The following is a 20,292-nucleotide window of genomic DNA, read 5'->3' on the forward strand; positions in this document are numbered from 1 at the left end:
CCCCCTCAGTGTTTTGTGTAGTCTGCCACTATTGGTGTAGCTATTGACCAAAACAGCCAATCAGAGCGAGCCTTCTAACATGCAGAAAAAACTGAAGTTGCTGTCCTATTTCCTCGACCGACAATGTCAGAGGACGGTGAGTTTTGTTGAAATACTTAAACTTAATTTACACAAATGCTACTTTTTCTGTGACGTATAGCACATTGATATTTATGTATGGAGGATTTCAACGGGGGGAGACAGCTAATGTTAACTTTTAGTCTGTCGCCGCCATTATACCACCGAAGAAGCATATCCCGCCCTCCTTCTTCGGTCTTTTCTTCTTCTTCTCCTTGTGCCTGAAAGTAAGCACCACTGGTCCAAGTGGTAAAAAGGGGTTTAGACGCTAGCTATGTTGTCTTGGACGCCCGCTATGAAGCACTGATCTCACGGCCGTTTTTTTATTAGCTTGTGAGCTAGCAAGAGAGCTAGCTTCCACGCCGGCGGCACGTTAGCCATGTTGCTAGAAAGATGGCCATCGTTGCATATCAGCAACACTGTGATAGCGTTAATATAGTTTACCAGTTAGGTTAGCTGCTAACCATTAGCTTCGATTAGCTGTGGAGCTGCTGTCAGAGAAGCTAGCTCGGCACAGAGTCCTACCATGTCGGTCAAAGGAGCTAACATAACATGAGGTTTGGTGTTAGTAGGCGATGGCGTGAGCTAACGTTAGAAGTTATTAATATGTTTTCATTCCCTTGTGTGTCAACATCGGACTGACATTGTCCCTGCAGATGACCTAACGCTAGCTAGCACTCGTGAATGTTTTCTAGCATTAACTTGGGTCACCATCCACAGTGCATATAATGGGTTTTAGACACATGTAAACCAACGTTACGCCCGGCTCACTCAGAAAGGCATGTTGTGAAAAAGAAAATTATTACAGGTGCTTGCAAGTTAAAGGTTAAAAACGGATACAGAACATCTCACGTCTGACCCTTAAACGTTGCTGTCAGACTGAACAGTTTGCGCAAATCCAGTGGCTTGTATTTACCTGTGCCGGGATAGCGTAGCCTCAGCTGATAAGAGACACCAGACAGGCCAACTGGGGCGTTATTGCTATGCTATGATTGTGTCTGATTATAGTCTTTATGTTTCTTTCTATAAGCAAGACCCACCAAAAGACCAAAACCACAACAGGTGACATGTTGGCACATTTCAATAAATATGGCTGCTGTTGCTTCTTGATGATGTGATCCCACATACACCGTCCAGCTGCTTTACATACTGATTCACCAAGTCTTCATCTGGAAAACGTCCCAAACAAACACACCCTTTACTCCTGTATTAGTAACTTGCTAAAACCTACATTTTCCAGCTGTAATGTGACTGTACTTTTTTGGGAGGATAAAGTCAATTTAACAAAAAAATGAATTGATGTTATGTGATTTTCAGTAGGCACAAATGTGTCACAGACAGGCTGAAGAAATTGGAAGGCAGTGAGACTGACACAGCATTATTGACTTTGTTCCAAAACATGGAATATGGCCAGTGAGTCTCTAGATCAAATTTTTACACTGGTTGCACTAGTGTGCCTAACTTTATCAAGTTAATTTCTGGAAAGGATTTTTCAGCAGTTCACTGCTGAAAAATAACTTGAAAGTCTATATTTTCTCCAAAAGCTGCTGACTTTCAGGCACACCAGTTGAATCAATGAAAATGTTCAGTCGAACTTGCACCCTGGAGCCCTGGCCAGCTTTATCTTTGAAGTTACTGCATTGTCTGCCAATTATAATTTTCTACTAAAAGGCGTGTCACATTGATGTCTGTCAAAGGTATTGATGTGTGTCTTTCAGTGGGGTTCTTTATTTGTTTATTTGTCGAAGTAAAGCTTTGCTGGGCTGTGTAAGGTCTGATTGGTATCCAGCGAGTGGGAAGGTTTGTGTTTTGATTATAGTTTCTTTCAAAAGCTGCATGAGCTAGACTGCACTTCCACCGGGTCCAATTACAGCACACATCTAATTGATGTTGGAGCTAAACGTCGCCTCGGCCCATGAAATGGCAGACAGAGAGAAAAGGCTTGGCAAGGTTTCTACCTGAGCAGCCACCTGCATGGTCAAAATAACAATTAGCTCAGACTCAGCGCATGGTGAGTCATCTTGGCAACCCCAGAGTTAGCCCCCTGGCACTTGTGTCCAAGCTGTTGTCTTGATAATGTATGCAGGCACATCTTTTCATCAGGAGAGGGCAATGTTCACAACCTAACTTCAAATGTAATGCACTGGTGGGTAGGCATCTGTATAAGGCTCACGTTGTGATATTATTTTCATATTCTAAGCATGCAGAGTTTTGTGAACTGTTTCACCTTTATCTAAATCAGTTTTGCATTGCTGCGTTTCTTATGAAATGTTTTTGATTTCTAATCCCCTGGCAGCCATGGAGAGTTCGTCCGTGTACATGTGCTTCCCCTGCTACCAGGAGTTTAACACTCTTGAGGAGGTACTTGAGCACCAGTTGACATGCACTGCTGAGGATGAGCAGCCAGACACATCTGCAGCCACCACTGCTACTATTCCAGTGCTACAGACTCGGGTAAATACTGGACCCTTTTTATCATGTAAATTGTGTCTGGGTGTTTTGAACGCAGGATATTGAGTTTAGCTTGGAATAGAACCTAAAACATCAATAATGTGACCTAACATCACAGCAGCGTGATAACATAAAAGCCCCTGGATCAGATCTGAAGAACAACGTCGAAGAGATCTTTAGTCATAAATTGACAATGCTCTGCTACTCATTGTAGTAATAGTGACCTTGATCAGAGCACTTAACATTGAGTTGTTTGTAATGATTTACTGACTCATATCAAGGTGTTGCTGTGTATTAATATCTGATTTAGGTGCGTGCCTCATTGATATAAAGTGTGTGGACAAAATAATAGAATAAACAAGATTAACGCAACACAACAGCTCCACAAACTTTAGCCTTCAAGATGACTATATAGTTGGATCAACACCTCATAGGCAGGATTTATTGCAGGACTGTTTGATTATACTTAATACGTTTAAGCTAGGTGTACACAATCAAGTAGCTAACAATAATAATTCTAATAATTCCTCCTTGACATGTCTCCTTTTAATGTTTTCCTATCTTTGATGAGGTAATGGTGCTTTTTCAAGAAAATCTTAGCCAACAGGGCAGCATCTAAACATTAAACTGAACAGAAGAACAACAAATACAAACAACCGAAATAGGCTAAGAAGCTGTCATACGGTAAAAGATAATATGCAATAGACAATATTCAGTTAGGGGAGCATCATCACATATGAGGTGCTAAATATGATCCAAATAAAGCATAAGAAAAAATCATCATCATAAATGTATTTAGTTGATGTGGAGATCTTAACATTACCTGTAATGTGGTTGTTGTTTTGTTTCTGCACCGGAGTACTTATGGGCCCACATTATACTGGTAAACCTCTCACTAAGTCATTGCACAAGCACATCTGTCAGACCTCTAACTCTCCCCCAGTGTAGTAAAGCCTCCAGATTATTCACCAGTTTTTCCAAGTACTTAAGTGCTACCTGGAACTGCTCGCTGTCTAGCTTAATGGCAAAATAACACATTAGCACCGTGTTTATCAGAGTAATGAATCACTGGTGAGGCAAACAGGTGTAACGGGAGAAAATGTGGCAGTGCTAAAAGTGGATTGATTATGGGGTGTTCAACCAGGCTTTTTAATTCAGATTATATTACAGTGCATGCTTTTTATTTTTATTTAGCTTTAATTTGGCATAAATCATACATGTTGGTTGAGCTCTGTTTTGAAATGTCTGCTTTGTAGAAAGGATCTGGTCACATGATTAAATACAATAGCAACATCATCTGAAGAAAAATAAGACAGTGCAGCATTATTTTTGGCCATGAATTTGAATCAGAGTTGAAGAAAACAGGAGGGAATGACCTGATAAAGGTTGCAGGCCAGATTGAGGTCCAGGAAACCATATTTACATGGTATCCGGCAAAGCCATCTGAATCACCAGAATGTTCCTCATGCTCCAGTGACATTGAACAATTTGATGAAAAAAACAAATGTCTTTGTCCTTTTTGTGTTCACCCCCTATGTGCTTCTCTATGTAGATTCAGTTGTATTTCTATTGTGTCGGCTTGTGGTGAATTTAAGAGCCCTGCAGATTTTTGCATTTTATACAGTATTTTTTTTTCACCTTATGCGTGCTGTTTGGAATATATTCCTCAGAACTGCTGAGCTCTATTAATTCTGAGTTTGACAAAAAAAAATATTTGAATTACAAAATTTGAAAGTTGTTAAGTAGGGCCGGTTTTTCCGTTTAACTCTGACACATTCAGCTGAGCCTGTGTGCGACTGGCACCTTTTTCTTTTGGCTTCCCCATGACCGGCTCAGAAAGCCCCCCGGGTTAAAAGCAGTCTTTGGCCCTCGTTTAGCAGTATGGCATGGCTGTCTGAGCCAGTGCCAAGGCTTCCATCCTTACAGTCTTCAACACACGTCCATAAAGCACACTGACACTCATGACAGACAAATTGCATCCTGAGTCGCCAGCGGGAAGAGGAGCATGTGGAATGCATCAGTCAATGCCATACTTTCTCCTGATGGATCGCTCATTGGCCTTCTCATAGATGAAACAGCTGGAGAAACACTATAAAACCCGGGTACCTTATGGCTTCCTGGCCTCCACTTTGCCAGAAGCCGCTTTATTGCAAGCATCCCCACTTCATTAGTTAGATTATCGCAATATCTGTGTACATTATGCGACACTGCTATAAAACAGTGTCTGTTTGTTTAACAAATGACTGCAAAGAGTGTTTTCTAACCAACGTCTCTTCAATCCTGTCCACTAAATTAAATTAAAGTTTGCTTTTCACTCATTTTGTTGATCAGAAGGGAACCCTGCTCTTACAAAACAAATTCACCTCTTCTCCCTTTTGGACCAGAGTATGACTCATCCGCAGCATCTGCTAACTTCCTTATCAGCATACTGAAAAAAATGCACTTCACATATGGCGCCATTGAAGCTCTGCAATAATGATTGATTAATTAGGTCATATCATTCGCCGGGTCTGCCATCTGAAAAATGAAATCTTCAGTTTTCTTAGTTTTAAAAATAGCAACACAATAACTGCATGGTCAAGTTGGTGGACCTTAATATTGGCACATTATCTGTGGTTTAGTAGTCTCAGCTCTCTGGCTAGTGGCTTGCTACCTGTCTGGCAGATATTGTTCCTAGAGTTTTTCAAACAAGAACCATCTGTTTCATTAATTTCAATCGACAGCAAAATGTAAGCAGTTGATGAACCTGTGCAATAGAGGAGTCAAAATAAATTGAGAACTTTGATGCAGTTCCAATACAATGTCATGTTTATTCAGTATTAAATTAGCTTGTCCAAATGTTTAGTGAGATCAGTTGCTAAATGGGCAGTGCAGACAAAGCTTGAAGGACAGAGCTGGGGCCCTGTCTCCACACTTGTGTCGACCATTCATAAGCTGCAAATGGGTTTGTTTGTGTTGTGTTTTTTGTTTTGGTCGGGTGGTTATCATTGTCCATTACTGAGGCCTCAAGACCAATTAACAATATGCACACAAGCAATAATAATTTTGGCAACAAAAGCCATTAAATTATTGATATTAGTAGCAATCTAAAAGTGTTTTGCACTTATCAAAAATGTGAAACAGACTTCATTTTTGTTATTTCCCTTTTAGGATGTCAATGAATATTAAAATCAAATAATTGGAAAAAAGGATATTCCATTCTGAAAACTGATATTTGATTGTCGAAAAAAAGGCAGCACTACTGCAGCTGTCTGCCTCACTGCACTAAAGGCACTGCAAGATGGACAGGAGTCACATACACAACGTCACTTTCATTGATCGTCAGTGAAATGTAGGTCAGGCTTAGAGGAGCCAATAATTCAACAACAACTGTGCTGTAATGATTGCAGAGTTCACAACCCTTCTCTATCCTAGAGGAATGTAGAAAGTCTTGTTTGGAAATACTGGGATTTTGGCCATTGTGGAACCTCTAGATTAAGATTTAAGATATAATGATTGTCAACTCCAGTTAGTTAGCAACCTTAGGTGCTAACCTATATGAAAAATTATAAAACGAAATTTGAATTTACAAGTAGTTAATTTGATCATACTCACCGTAGCACCAACCATAGCAAAGATAGCAAAGTCTATGTTGTTTAAATGAAGTTTTATGGCATAAGACTTGTTTTTGTCTTTTTGTAGTGTGGGTATGCAGATCTTAATGAATAAAGAATGGGATTTTTAATATTTTGAACCTGTGTGTTTTTTAAAAGACTACTTAAAACTTGCAAGTTTTGTGCATACAGTATATGCCTACAATTGGTTTGGCATTTAACTTTCAAAATAAAAGCTTAAAAAATCAATACAATTCTCGCTTGTATCATAAAAATGACAAAATCTTTACAAATCTCAGAAAGCCTTTTCTTCATATCCTCCATTTTAATGCTGCCCAAGGTTTCCTCAGTGCACAGTGTGAAAAGACTTATTCAGGATGGTTAATGCCTGACCACTTATCAGAAGAATCAAAGGTTCAAACTAGAGTTGTTTAATGTTAAAATGTTAGCTTTTATAACAATCCTTTTCACATATGAGACCTCTTGTGTTGATGGGTCCAAGTTTCTGAACGAGGGAGTATTGGTGAAACAAGTCCAGTTGCCTACGATACAGCACATAGATTCACCATCACCTGGATGACTTAGAACCTTCATGATTAAAAAAAAGCATGTTTTTTCTACTAATACTGCCAACAGGTATCATTCTCTGTGTGCTTTTTAATCATATGAAACCCTATCTCCAATTTAGCTGCACTACTCGAGATGGAGACAGACCGAGACCATGAAATTGCTAGTGTCTTTGATATCTACACAACAGTGCGTCTCGGACACTTTGAAATAGCATCTTTGAAAAAGACAGTTAAATTGTGTGTGAACTAAGGTTTGATGCGGTGGTCATGAACAAATAGTTATCTTAAACAAACATTGTGATTTTGACTGTAAAGAAAAATGCGTGTTATTGCAGTCAGTGTGCTATGGAATTAGCCACCACCTGAAGGCATTCTTCAGTATTCTCATACCAGAATGCTAAATCAAAAGCCCATAAATTATTACAGTATGTGAGACATGGTGAACTGTCATGATTGAGACAGTTTCATATGTCTTTAACCTCAACCTTAGTGTTCTGTTTTTGTCATCTAAATAGATTAAGGGAGCAAATGTAAGACCCTGCGGATTGACCCATTCAACCCTGATGGGCCTTTGATAGTTATCAGCCTGGCTGAAGGCCTTATCTTGGCTGTCTGGGGCCCTCAGTGGAACACTGGCTCTAAACACATGCTGCTCTAATTGACCTCAGCACACCAATACTGAATTCTCATCCCTCATCTGGCTGAGAGAAGAAATAGAAATAAAATAAAAGCACTGCAGGTTGAATTTACTTCAAACAGCTATTTGATTTGTAATGCAAGAGTCGTTTCCGTTTGTACACAGAAGCACAGAAAAAGTGAAATACTGAGAAATAATCTCTGATGTGTTCTTTTTTTCACCCTTTCCTTTGCAGCAACAGATAATAAATATATCTAAGGCCATTGCAGTACCGCAGATTCAAGTCCAAGCAACACAAGCCTCCGTGCAGCCTGTCAAGAGCGTATTCAAACAGGCTGCAGTCACTACAACAACAACAACATCGGACCAGCCCAGAATCCTCTACCAGTGTGGGGACTGTGATGAACTATTCAAGACACTGGACCAATGGCAGCAACATCGTAAGGAAGGGACATGTCAGGAGACTCCCTCTGGGAGCAAGACAGATGCTGATGCACAACCTGAGCCAGAGGACGATGCAGCTCAGAGCTCCAGTTCAACTTTGAATCCAGAAGATTCTGCACTCTCTCAAAGTGAAACTTGCGAAGTTCTTAAGCCAGAACTAGTGGAGGAGCCCATAGTGGAGGAGGAAAGGCTGCAAGTTGAAGAAACTCCTGCAGCTCAGAGCTCTGATCCTCCTGTTGCTGTGACTGCTGGTCCAGAAGAGTCGTCTCCCAAGAGGAGAGGGGCAAACAAAAAGCCTAAGCCAGAGCCAGTGCTCCTGTGTGTTGACTGTGGCTCATGCTTTGGTCTGGTGTCTGAACTTGTGGCCCACCGCAAGACCCAACACGGCTTTGAGGAAGCTCTGCACCGCTGCTCTGTGTGTGGTGAAAGCTTTCTAAACACCACTCTTTTTCTCTACCACCGCAAGCAGCACCGACAGAAAGGTGAGGAAAAGGTGGTAGAGGCTCCTAGGGTTGTGGCACCAGAGGAAGTTTGCACTCAGAACAATGGGACTGATGAGCAGGAGCAGGATGCCACTTTCCCCACTGCTGCTGTCAGCAGTAGTTTTGCACAGCCTGAGTTGTTTATGTGCACCTATTGTGGACAGAGCTTTAATGAAGAGGCAGGGCTGGGCACCCATCGTAAGGAGAAGCATGACCTGAAGGAGCCGCTACACACCTGCACCCACTGCGGGGAAAGCTTCATGAACACCACCCTGTTCCTTTACCATCGCCGGCAGCACAGCTTCACATCAGTGACTGAGGTGGCGGATGGAGCTGAAACTAGTGATGAAATAGCCACCAGTAAAGATCAGGATGCACCACAGAGCTCAAAACGGCTGCTTTCCCCGTCTGCCTCTGCTACTGAGTCAGGTTCTTCACCTGTACCAAAGAGGAGCAGGCCCTCTTTCAGGATTGTGAGTGGCACCAGTGCGCTCAAAGGTAAGCAAAATATTTGTTTTAAAAGTCCAGTGTGTGGGATTTGGTGGCATCAAGCACAGAGTTTGCAGATGGCCCACGTCCCTATTTTGGCTATCCATCACATTTTCAGTTGCTGATAAATTTGTAAGACGGTTAAATGATGATTTGTTAGTTTTCTTAGGTTAAGAACACAGCAGCATAACAACATCCCAACATTTTAGCTTCGCACCCTTTGTGTGATGTCAAAGGGAAATGGCCACTGTGTAAATGTGTTCTGTACATAGATGAAAACAAAATTATGAATATCTTATTCAATAGATCTCCCAAACCCTGCACACTGGACCTTTTTTAAAGCTTTGTTAAGAAAATAAGACATTTGTCACTTGATATTTTGGTTCTCAATGAAGGGTGTTTTTGGTGTCAGGAAACAAGAGCTCAAGCACCAAAGAGGAGTCAGAGTGCAGCACTACAGCAGACTCAGACAACACCAACCACCCTCCACCTGCCAAGCTGCTGCAGGACTGGGCCCGCACACCACTACCACATGTTTGCCCATACTGTGGCAAAACCTTCACCCGGCGCGTCTTCCTCCGAACCCATGTCTACAGCCACACTGGAGAAAAGCTCTTCACGTGCAAGGTGGCAATCTTTCTTAAGTCTGAGGGATATTTGTCTTTGATGTTAATGTGATTTTTGTCATGAAGCTGACTTTGAGGTGATGATGTAATGCTTTTGAAGATGGTTAGTTTTACACATGATATGAACAACCAACCTCATAATATTTAACAGATTCTCCAGCATTTCTGCATAATTGATATTGTTTAGTAAGTTGTCAGTAAAAAAAAACAAACAAACTTTTTATTCCTATATAAGAGATGTTTAAAAAAAACAGGAACTGCTAATACTGATTGTTGTTGTTGTTGTCTTTGAAGGTGTGCACAAAGTCCTTCACCAACTCCCAGAGCCTGCTGCGCCACAGCATGAGCCACACAGGCACCAAGCCCTACAGCTGCGATGTTTGTGGCAAAAACTTCTCGCAGGCGCCAACCCTGAAGAGACACCAACGCATTCACACATCCACACTGGCGCCACGCAAGCGCGGACGCAAACCGGTATGGTCTCATTATTTTGTTTTATAATGACATACCACTCAAACCAAAAGGTTCCATTCCATCCCATTTACAGGGTCTGTGTAAAGTTCTGAAATGTATGCAAACTTCTATTTTAACCTATAGGTTAAAGGCTGGTAAAGTAAACAAAATGACAATATACATTTAACGTTGTGGGTATAAAATAATTATGGACACTTTATTTTTTGCAGTTTTTTTAGAGTGACAATTTTAGATGTGATCACAATGGCTGTGAGAGTGTGGACATTTCTGGCACGAAGTATCTTGAGAAGTACTTGAATTTTACTCTCAAAATGCTTTATTATCACTGTACATATGCAATTTATATACAAGTTTCTAGTCCTCACACTATTGAAATGGTAGATATTATTTTATTTTATGACAAAACCTTTCAGACTTTCTATAAAAAGATGGTTTTGGTAGATAACCTGCTGTGAAATCCTTTTTTATTGACCGTGACTGTTGTGTCCCTCGATGCAGGTGTGCACTCTGGACAATGAGGGAGCCGCTCATCTCTTCGCTTGTCCTCACTGCCCCTCACGGTTCAACACTGAGGATCAGCTCAACCATCACAAGTAATAACAACAGCAGTACTCCAGTAACATTAGTTATTCTGTATTTGCAGTAATGGAATTGACCAGAACACTTTGATTGCACTCCATACACTGTATTCAACACTCTAACCAGCTCTGAACTTCTGGATTTCCATATAGACCAGAGATTGTCAATATTCAATAATTTCCAACCCTGTTTACCGTGTAAATAGATTAGAATTATGGCTCCAAACAGAACCCAGGACGGGATTTAGATAAACCTGCTCCCCTTCGCCAGGAGCTGTAGTAGCTGAGCCGTGTCCGACTACTGAGCAAGACCTTTAAGCTGTGTAGCAAACACGCTGACTGAGATGTCTGGTTGCCCTTGAGCCGCAGCTGCATATGATTGACAGACAGAGGCCCAGTAAATTAAGATGATAATGATAACCCAGGATGGGGAAGAGCCTGGTCCTGTCCTACCTGGCTAAGCAAGGAGGAGAGGATATTTTGTCTGTCTGTCTGTTTGTCTGTCTGACTCTGAATCAATATTTGCCTCCAAAATGTAGTTCAGTGGAAGTCCAAAGTAGCAGAACAGGGAAGTACTTCAGCGAAAGTATGAGTCCCTCAAAATTGTATTAAAATACAGGACTTCCATAAGTCATTAACTGGTTGGTCTAAACATTTAAATGTATGATGGTTCAAATTAATTAATAATAATTTTATTTTTCATCTTTACATTTGACAAGACGCTATTTTTTTGGCATGTGGGTTTAAAAAAAAGGCTAAAACTATTCAGTGTCTCTCAAACTTGTTGCTGATTAACCTTCTGGCTGTCGACAAATTGATTTATCAGATTGTTTCAGCTTAAATCAGTGCGTACCTGCGTGTAGTAGTACTACTGCTGTCGTGTCACCCCTACTCATTAAAGAGCATCTGGCTTGAGGAAGAGGTGACCCTGACTGAATTTTTAATTCTCTCAGCTGCCTCAGGGTCAGCTGTTCCTGAAATATTGATTTCTATTGTCTATTTAACAGGGAACAGAAACAGCCTGGCCTCTTGCGCAGGCCTTCAGAGTTCCTTTCGCACCACCTCGAGCATCCTGCTATGCTTTAAGTAACTTTCGTGGTTAAGGGCTTTTGCTGGCACATTACCTGCAGCAGTATGATATACATAATACATATACTTGCATGTAATACTAAGCAGAGCCGTATGTTTCCTGAACATCAACATCATCTGTGTTTGCTCTGATTATGAGAAGCTACCAAAAGAGCCGGTACTTTATTTTTTTCCCTGCTGTGAAAGCAGGTCTGATGCAGCATTAGGTGAATATATCCTAACACTTCTCTCCTCCCCTAAGGCTATATCCAGCGTAACGTTATGCAATGGATAAATATAGTCTTTCATGTCCTAACTCTGACTCCTCCTAGTTTACTGCTGTTCTTTTATCTCCAGCGTTTATACACTCACTTAATACCTGTTATTTAACCTGAAGCACAGCTAAGCACATACTTGCTGGTAATCCTCCTACGAGTCACATATAGAGTGGCAGCTTAAAACCAAAACGTGACCTTCATTATTGTAGTTTTTATGGCTCTATTTCAGTGGAACTTATGTATAATTATTTAATGTAATTGTTTGTGTGAATGTTGCCTGTTACTGTGAGACATTTTTGTGTACATGTCATTCTTTTTGCAAGTTGAAATATACTTGAATTACTTCAGTATGCTAAATGGTCAGTAATAACACGAAATAGTTAAGGCACCGACATGAATATGTGTGTTTGTGTACTCAACAGACTGCTCCACACCAGCCATCCGTTCCCTTGCCCTGAATGTGGAGAGGCCTTCAAACGCAGGAAAGACCTGGACCTGCACTCACTCACTCACCAAGGTGAGAGTTCAGCACACAGTATGTTGTTCTCTTTATTCATACTATGTATTCAACAAACAACCTATACACCCATATGCCCTCAAGTATCTAAACATGCAGTCCACTCACCTCAAGGAGCAGAAGGGGGAAAAAAACAAAAAACCTGATGAGATCACATTTAGCGATGTCCATTTGTCATTTTTTAAAAATACAATATATGTCTGATTAACAGGTGACTGCATAACACAGCACCAATCCTTGAATTTTGGCAAATCACCCCTCTTTGTTAGAGCGGCCGTTTTTTGGTTCTCAGTATTAAACAAAATAAGAGAGTGCTGCAGCTTCACTGATTTGAAATTCAAGGCGAAATCATGGCTAAAATCAACCCAATCATGTTCTCATCACGCATAAATGCCAACCCATCTTGTCAAATCTGGCTGTTATTGTTGAAGTGTTTTAAAGTTTTGAAATGTTATTGTTGTAGTTGCTGCTGTAGGGTATGCCGATGTTGTACTCAACTCATAAATAGAGCACACATTGGCATTTATTCCCAAAACTTAGAAACAAAGCGGCCAAAATATTCCTTTACTGAGCCCTGTTGTATTTACACATTAAGAAAAACGACTTATAACATAATTTTTATTCAGCTGTTTATATCTCACGCCCTTCTGCTGTGTGACCATTTGATCTCATCTGTCTCTGATCGATCTTTCCATCTTTCTGTCTGCACTATAACGTTCAGGCAGATTAAAGTTGAGAACAGGTGTGGTGAACATATCAGATGTAAGTCCCCACAAGTCTGCTTGTAATGGAAACCAATTAGATATGATGTCCTTAACGTACTGCAGGCAGTGAATTACTATTGATCAACACAAAGTCGCCGTTAAATGCCCCCCCCCATCTGTTTGCCTGGGTGGCCTATCTTGTTTATTTACAAACATACATCCATGTTATATGTGCATTGTTGCACTGATGCATTAGGTCAATGACTTTCCATTGATTTGCGTCTGGAACGGAGGAGGAAGGTGGAGGTAAATGAATTGGGGGGGCGTTGGAACGTCAACCTCATTAATTAAGCATGAAGAGTCAGCGGACAGCAGGGGTCAGAGGTACGTAGCTCCTCTGAGAGAGATGATTGGAGAGATTGATCCATTGATCAGTTCAGGGCCACAGGCAGAGATTGTCCTTATTAAAGGTTTAATTAGACGGTCCCAATGGGGAGCGGGGTGGATCCTCCCCACTACAGATGGTTAGCAGATTGCAAGATGTTGGCTTGACGACTCATCGACATGCTGATGAACCATCAGTGTCAGCGATTTCTCAGCCAGGTTTTCAAGAGCAACACAGTGAGAGTCTGGTTTGCATTGCCAAATACAACCATGGTGGCAGCTGATCGGAAGTGATCTGTCAACTGATCTGCTGCAAATTTGCAAATCAATCAGAATCAATCACTTGAGTCAAGTTTCAAGCAAGAAACAAAACATAAACAGTAACTCATTAGATTTTCCCTTATTATATGGCTGCAAATTCAATATTTTAAAGTTTTGGACTATTGGTTAGACAAAAAAGTAGCTTGAAATGTCACATTGGCCACTGATCACTTAACTGATATTTGACAACACCAAAAGTAATTAAAATTTTATTATGTGAAATGAAGACAGGTTAGAAATATTTGGGATTTTGCCAACATTAGCTCATTCTGGATTTGCTTTTTTTCCCTGGTTATATAGCTCTAAATCTAATATTTGTATGACTGTCAGATTGAAAAAAGGGAGTTTGAAATGTCACATGGGGCACTTGTTACTCTTTTCTAACATTTCATAGACTACAAATTAATCAGCACTGATAACATACTGAGTAACAGGCTAGTTAAACTGAGTTCTGTTGTTTTAAAATGTTCATTATTAAAGCTCGAATTGATTTGTATTCAAAATGTGAAGAGAGAAGAGCCATTCTAACTTAACAGAGCTTCAGAATTCTTGTTTTGTCTGACAGTCAAAAACTAAAATATTTGATTCATTATTATATGAAACAGAGAGAAACAAAGTGAATATTTGCTTGATAAATGACGTAAATATCAAAGTATTTTGAATAATTTACTAGTTTAATTGTTAAATTGTGTTGCCATTTGATTAATTGTCATACTAGGGAAAGCACAGGTGTTTCTAATAACATGAATGATTACTCTGCTCTGTTCAAGTGGCCCAGTCAGTCATGACAGTGTGACAGTTAATCAACAACGAGGCGACTGAAAAAGAATTCAGCCATCGCTCACTTTGATTACCTACACCTGTATTATTATTATTATTACTATAACAAGTAACCTGGGCTGTTGTTCAATCACTTATTCCAACAGTTCATTCCTTACATCTTGTGGCATATATTTGTCGAGGAGCTACCGTGTGTGTTCACATTATAAGCAATCATGACCACAGGTGCTTCCTTTGTCGGCACTGAAAAATTGGCTGCGTTTGAATGTTTTAGTGCCGCAGCCAATCACCTTTCGCTGCATGACTGCTGGCATGACGGCTGGAAATCACCAAACTCAAATCAGCCAGCCGATAATTAGCATGGCAGTATGATCAGAGTATTACTACCTGCCTAACACCTGACACTGCTCCGTTACAGATAAGCAGCCAGCGATGTGTCCGCACTGTTCATCCCAGTTTGTGAACCAGTCAGTGCTGGAAATCCACATGCAGCGCTGCCCAATCACAGAAGAGGAGAAGACTGCTGGTCGTGGACGCGGCCAAGGCCGAGGACGAAGCACTGGACAGGTGGAGAGAAAACCATGAAAATTAAAATTGATGGTTCTGTTTTTTTCAGATTTGTTTTAACAAGTACTCGGGCAATGTGTTGAAATCCTGTTATCAATTTTCCTCTTTTCATCTCATTATGTTTTGTATATAGATGTTTATTTTTGTCATTTTGCCATTAGTAGTTTGCAGACAGAGAGAAAATGTGGGGTTTGATAAAGCTGGGTGACATCTTACAAAGGTCCCTCGTTTTAATCAAACTGTGACGTTGTGGTTGCGTCTCAGTCAGACCACGAGGACGACGACCTTTTCTCTTTTCATTAATTGCTCTCCGCTGTCTGTTTGTCATATCCTGCCTTCCCTTTTTTCATCCTTCTTTCCTCCCTCCTCCCTTTATTCTTCTGTCAGATTGAGTGTGACCTATGCGGCCACCGTTGCATGACCCAGGAGGGCCTCGACCTCCATCGGTTATCCCACACTGGCCAGACTCCCCTCAAATGCCCAGTGAGGCCCTGCCGCCGACGCTTTACCTCTAACAGTGCCCTGGAGGAGCATGTGCTGGCCCACTTCCAAGGAACGCTCAGCAAGTCCAAAAACCGACCCCGCTTTCGCTGTCAGATTTGCCACAAGGATTTTGCCTACAATTCCACCTTCAATGTTCACATGAGGACACACACTGATGAGAGGCCCTTTGAGGTAAGAAAGCTAGAGGCAATGGTGTACGTGTGTGTGTGTGTGTGTGTGTGTGTGTGTGTGTCTGTTTGAATGAAAAGGGGATTTCTCTGAGCCTCCTCGAACTTATTTTGTCCTTCTTACACAAGACTTTCAAACCCTTAACATCCATATTTCAAATTGAAATCCAGCACAGTCTCACCCCCCATGGTCACACCCGTTCATGGCTGTGGCCATCTCTCTGGTTCTGGACCATGGCCATTTGTGCAGTGTGTGTCCTGCGGGTGTTTCCTCCCTCCCTGTGTACCTGTGATTAATGGCAGGGCTGAGTTAGGGCCTGTCAGCTCCCCTCTGTGCCTGTTACTATTCTGGGACTCTCTCCCTCTCTCTCCGCCGCTCTGGTGACGAGGCAGGACATCAACCATGGACCCACCCAAGCCCATCTCAGCACATCGGACTGTAGGAACTGATTTAATGTTTGTGGCTTTGCTTTGAGTCATATCTATCAGCCATGCTAAGGACTGAGGTTCAAGGAGCATTGGTCCTCAAACACACCAGTGGTTGTGGGGATGAATTTTAATTTAAATTAAATACACTGTGCATTCCTAAAGGAACATTTATATTTGCTGACTATGTAAAAAGCAGACTCAGCAGAAGAGGTAGTTTTATTAGAGTATATCTCCCAGAGATTAAGAAACTGCAGAACTGACAGCAGGGATTACACTTTCAATCTGAGTGTCCCCAGTAGGAATCAAAGCAAAATAGAGTCATTCTTCTGTATTGCTCCAGGTTTAATCAAGTATCTACTTGTAGTTCATTGTCTGCACTCAGGTAGTAACAAGCAGAGAGTGAGTGTAAGGCGGCAGCAAAGGTACAACTGGAATTGTTAATGTGATTACTTTTATTTATGAATTGTTTTGCTCTCAGCAGACTGGCAAGATTTCCTTTTAGTGTCTGCTGTTCCAGTTGATCATGCTATGCCTTACACACTCTTAGAGCTGCAACGATTAATTGATTGGTTGATTTAAAAAAAATAAAAAAAAAATTAGAATATTTGTTACAGCGTCAACATGACAATTTGTGTTTGTGCAATAGTCAAATCATAGGATGTGCAGGATGTCAAGTAGAGTGAATTGGCTCAACTAGCAAAACCTTAAGATGGCATAACTTGATGTCTATCAATCAATCGATCTATTGATTGATCGATCGATATATATATTGCCACTCAGTAGCTTTTCTGCCACTCTTGATTTTGCCTGAACATTTCGATTTTGCAAAACGGATTGCTGAAAACCAAATTACTTCAATTTCAGTGTTTCCTCTATCCTGTATCCTGTAGCCCTAGACCAGCGGGTTTATTGATTTATTGTGCGAAAATAATCTGCAGACTAATTGATAATGAAAAGAATTGTTCATTGCAGTGTGACACACTTGTTTAGTTTTTATTGCCTTCCCTCATACCCTGCTCTCTCTGCTCCTCCTCTACACCAGCCAGAGTGGAAGTGCTGCTTCTGCAGAAAAATAGAGAGTTCTCAGAAAATATTAATTGCAGTTGAGTTTTGTGCACTGGCTCTGTTGTGAACTGTATTTTCTTTACATCCTCTTACCTTGTTTTAATATTTTGTCCATCAGTGTGCCACATGTGGCAAACGCTTCCGCCAGCTGCCCCACCTGCAGGACCACGAACGCATCCACAGTGGCCTGCGGCCTTTCTGCTGCTGGATTTGTGGCAAGAGCTTCAGCGTGGCCGCCCGGCTCACTGAGCACGCCCGCACCCACAGTGGCGAGAAGCCCTACCCGTGTGCCCACTGCCCTGCTGCCTTCCGCTCCCGCTCCAACCTGGATAAACACATCCGGCTACATGGTGACGTGCCTATGGATACCGTCGAGGAGGTAGCGCAGGCCGCTGAGGCTGCTCATGTCCAGAAGGTGCTGGAGGGGGCCAAGGTGCTGTCTACTATGACCACCACAGGGGACGTTGATTCTGGCACAGTGCAGACCATCTATGTCCTGCAAGGGGCCGAGGGAGGTACAGAGACGGTCATGATACCATCCGATCAGCTCAGTGGCATTGAGGGCGCCTCACAGGTCGTCATCCTGCCCTCCTCTGTTCTGGGAGCTCAGGGCATCACTGTTCCCACGATCACCATGGATGGGAATGAAATCACCATGGTGGAGACGAGCCAGTCGCCGCAGCATGCTATCGAGTTCATTGTGGAGGAGACTGTATGAAACCTATTGTTTAAAGGACAACACAGTAGAGAAAGACGGAAAGGTTACCTGAGAATATAGACTGTTGATGAAGTTCAAAGTTTGATGACTGTTCGTTGAAGGATTGCCAGTTATTACCTTGTATGTAAATAGTTTGATAGGTTTCTGAGCCAGTTTCAATAAAGGTTTCATCTTGTGTAGAAGTACAATTTTACATCTTCCTTTGAGCAACAAGATTAATAAAGGTGGCGGTGTAAATCTAATTATAAGTTGATGCACAGAATGTACCCTGAATTAGTCTTTCAAAATGATTGGAAAAACGGGGGGTAAAATCGGCCCAGGATTGTATGCAGACGTTTATTTACGGCCTGCCTTTATTAGGGGGAAGACCAGTGGTGGCCCATGAAATGTCTTCTGCTTTCTTTATAATAAAACGCTTCAGCTTTCACACTTGTGAACGTCCATCATTTTATAAGGTGGATGACACAAGGGCATTGCCACCATCCCATCAAATCGGATTGACTTTATAGGTTCTGCTGTAAATGGCCACTTCTGCCATTTGACAAACAATATGAGGTCTTCTGCCGAGAAATATACGGACCACTCAGCACGAGAACAGCTGCTCAAACCGCTCTGTCACGCACACTTGTGTAAGCGGACAGCAGAATGAAGTAGGACTCTGTGTGTGTGTGTGTGCAGATCAGTCCTAATGTTCCAATAATTTGTGGGACATTATGTAATTGATTGGTTTTAAGCTGTAATTAAATACAGTAATCGCAGATACGGTAGGATTTATGATGATTTAGCTAAAGCAGGGCATTATGTGGTGGCAAGTAGTCCAATGAAATTATCCAGCACTTGCCGTATAGTTATCAAAAATAATGATCCTATTTGTGTCTGAATGGGAAGAGGCATAATATGATATAAGTTTTGCCGGCGCTGCAGTAGCCCATTATAGGCTTCTAAAGCGCAGTTTATGGCTGTCTCCCACCCAGTGATTGCTGACAGGGGGGTTTGAAACCACACACACGCAGAGGCACTCAGTCTTAGTTTGTTTTCATGTCATGGAAGGAGAAATGCTGATGATTGTGCAGGGAAACTGGAATGGGGAAATGGCAGCATTTCTGCAGGGTGAGAAGCATATCAGGAAATAGAGGGCTCCTGAGGAGCAAAGAAGAAGCCGCTGCCAAGAATTTAGCTGCTTTTCGTTTCTTTTCTGAGAGAGTCAACAGGCAACCAGTCGATAAATACGTGTTATTTATTATTTTTTTCCTTCCTGGCAAATCCTGAGAGCTGATATTCTGGTGGAGTGCTGTTTATCATACCTGCTGCCTAACATTGAAAGTGAAAGACACCAAACACACAGATGTGTAATGAAACTGTTGATGCTGGAGGTGAAATCACGAAACACATGCTCCAGGGAAGCCGTCTGACTGCAGTTTAATGGTCTATTTGCTGTACAGAAGAAAATATATTGTCTTGCTGTTTTCATTCCTTTGCTCAGACTTGAGCTTGTGGATTTGTCTTTTGTTCTGGTTTGGGATAAACAAAGCAGCTTTTCTCCACAGTCACACCGAGTCTTGAAATCCAGATTTAAATGTAATTTAAATCCTCCTCAGTCTATATCTTCACTTGTGGCTTTAAATGTGATTTTTTTTTTTACATCATGTCACAATGCCAAGACATGAGCTGAGAGATTTGATCTGGTTTTACTTGCCATGTGTCTTGGCTGTTAAACAGCAAACACCAAATTGTAAATATTGAAATGAGGAATAGCTACGGTCAAACAAATGTAGCTGATTTCAGCAGCTCTCTGTTGATAATCACAATGAAAAAGTGTCAGCAAATAAATACAGCCGATGCTTTTTGTATGAAAATGAATGAAACTGCAAATTGATGCAAAAATAAGTAGCTGACTGATTTTGGAAAACTAAACTGAATCCTGATTATTTAAACCAAACAATTATGTTTACAGTAAAATGTTGGACAAAAATAACATTTATGATATTAAGACATTACCTTGGGAGCTGTTGCTTTCAGAGATACCTTTGAAACAAGAAGAAAAAAAAACAAAAAACCTTCAGTTCGCTGGAGATTTTCACTGAAAACTGCCAAGGCGAACCGAGCAGCTTTTCTATTTTGCACCTCGCTGACGAAAACAAAAACCAATATACTTTAAATGATTTATAATCATCCCTGCACACAGCTGAGAGGAATATAAACTACTGTATTTGCTGGCATGTGCAATTACATATTTAAATTATTCATGGCATTGATAGGCTGTAGAAGCAGCCAGAGAGAAGAGGGCTTTTATTTATTTTTAATACAACCAAATGAAACGGACAATTATG

At 41.3% G+C, this 20,292-nt stretch overlaps 1 protein-coding gene across 8 annotated transcripts; it reads left to right on the forward strand.

The window, feature by feature from the left end:
• znf574 (zinc finger protein 574) lies at window positions 1-18,389 on the forward strand. 8 transcript variants are annotated; one of them, XM_037075655.1, is made up of 11 exons: window positions 369-674; window positions 1,148-1,179; window positions 2,414-2,571; window positions 7,603-8,791; window positions 9,195-9,409; window positions 9,703-9,882; window positions 10,381-10,475; window positions 12,229-12,323; window positions 14,931-15,079; window positions 15,467-15,754; window positions 17,363-18,389. In XM_037075655.1, the coding sequence occupies exons 1-11, from the start codon at window positions 670-672 to the stop codon at window positions 17,960-17,962; spliced, it is 3,006 nt and encodes a 1,001-aa protein (XP_036931550.1). In that variant the 5' UTR covers window positions 369-669; the 3' UTR covers window positions 17,963-18,389. The 8 variants fall into 8 exon arrangements, with proteins under 8 accessions (XP_036931552.1, XP_036931555.1, XP_036931550.1 ...); XM_037075657.1 differs by lacking the exons at window positions 369-674; window positions 1,148-1,179 and adding an exon at window positions 1-136; XM_037075660.1 differs by lacking the exons at window positions 369-674; window positions 1,148-1,179 and adding an exon at window positions 192-344.
• The last annotated feature ends 1,903 nt before the right edge of the window (window positions 18,390-20,292 follow it).

The sequence above is a fragment of the Acanthopagrus latus genome, chromosome 17 (assembly GCF_904848185.1).
Source record: "Acanthopagrus latus isolate v.2019 chromosome 17, fAcaLat1.1, whole genome shotgun sequence".
NCBI lineage: Eukaryota > Metazoa > Chordata > Actinopteri > Spariformes > Sparidae > Acanthopagrus > Acanthopagrus latus.

Bases quoted from the DNA above. Each gene is read 5' to 3' on its own strand.
- znf574 (XM_037075653.1), top strand. From the start codon at position 1,131: ATGTTTCTTTCTATAAGCAAGACCCACCAAAAGACCAAAACCACAACA. The intron at 1,180-2,413 runs GTGACATGTTGG...ATCCCCTGGCAG, and splicing joins AAAGACCAAAACCACAACAG to CCATGGAGAGTTCGTCCGTG. The intron at 9,883-10,380 runs GTATGGTCTCAT...CCCTCGATGCAG, and splicing joins GCAAGCGCGGACGCAAACCG to GTGTGCACTCTGGACAATGA.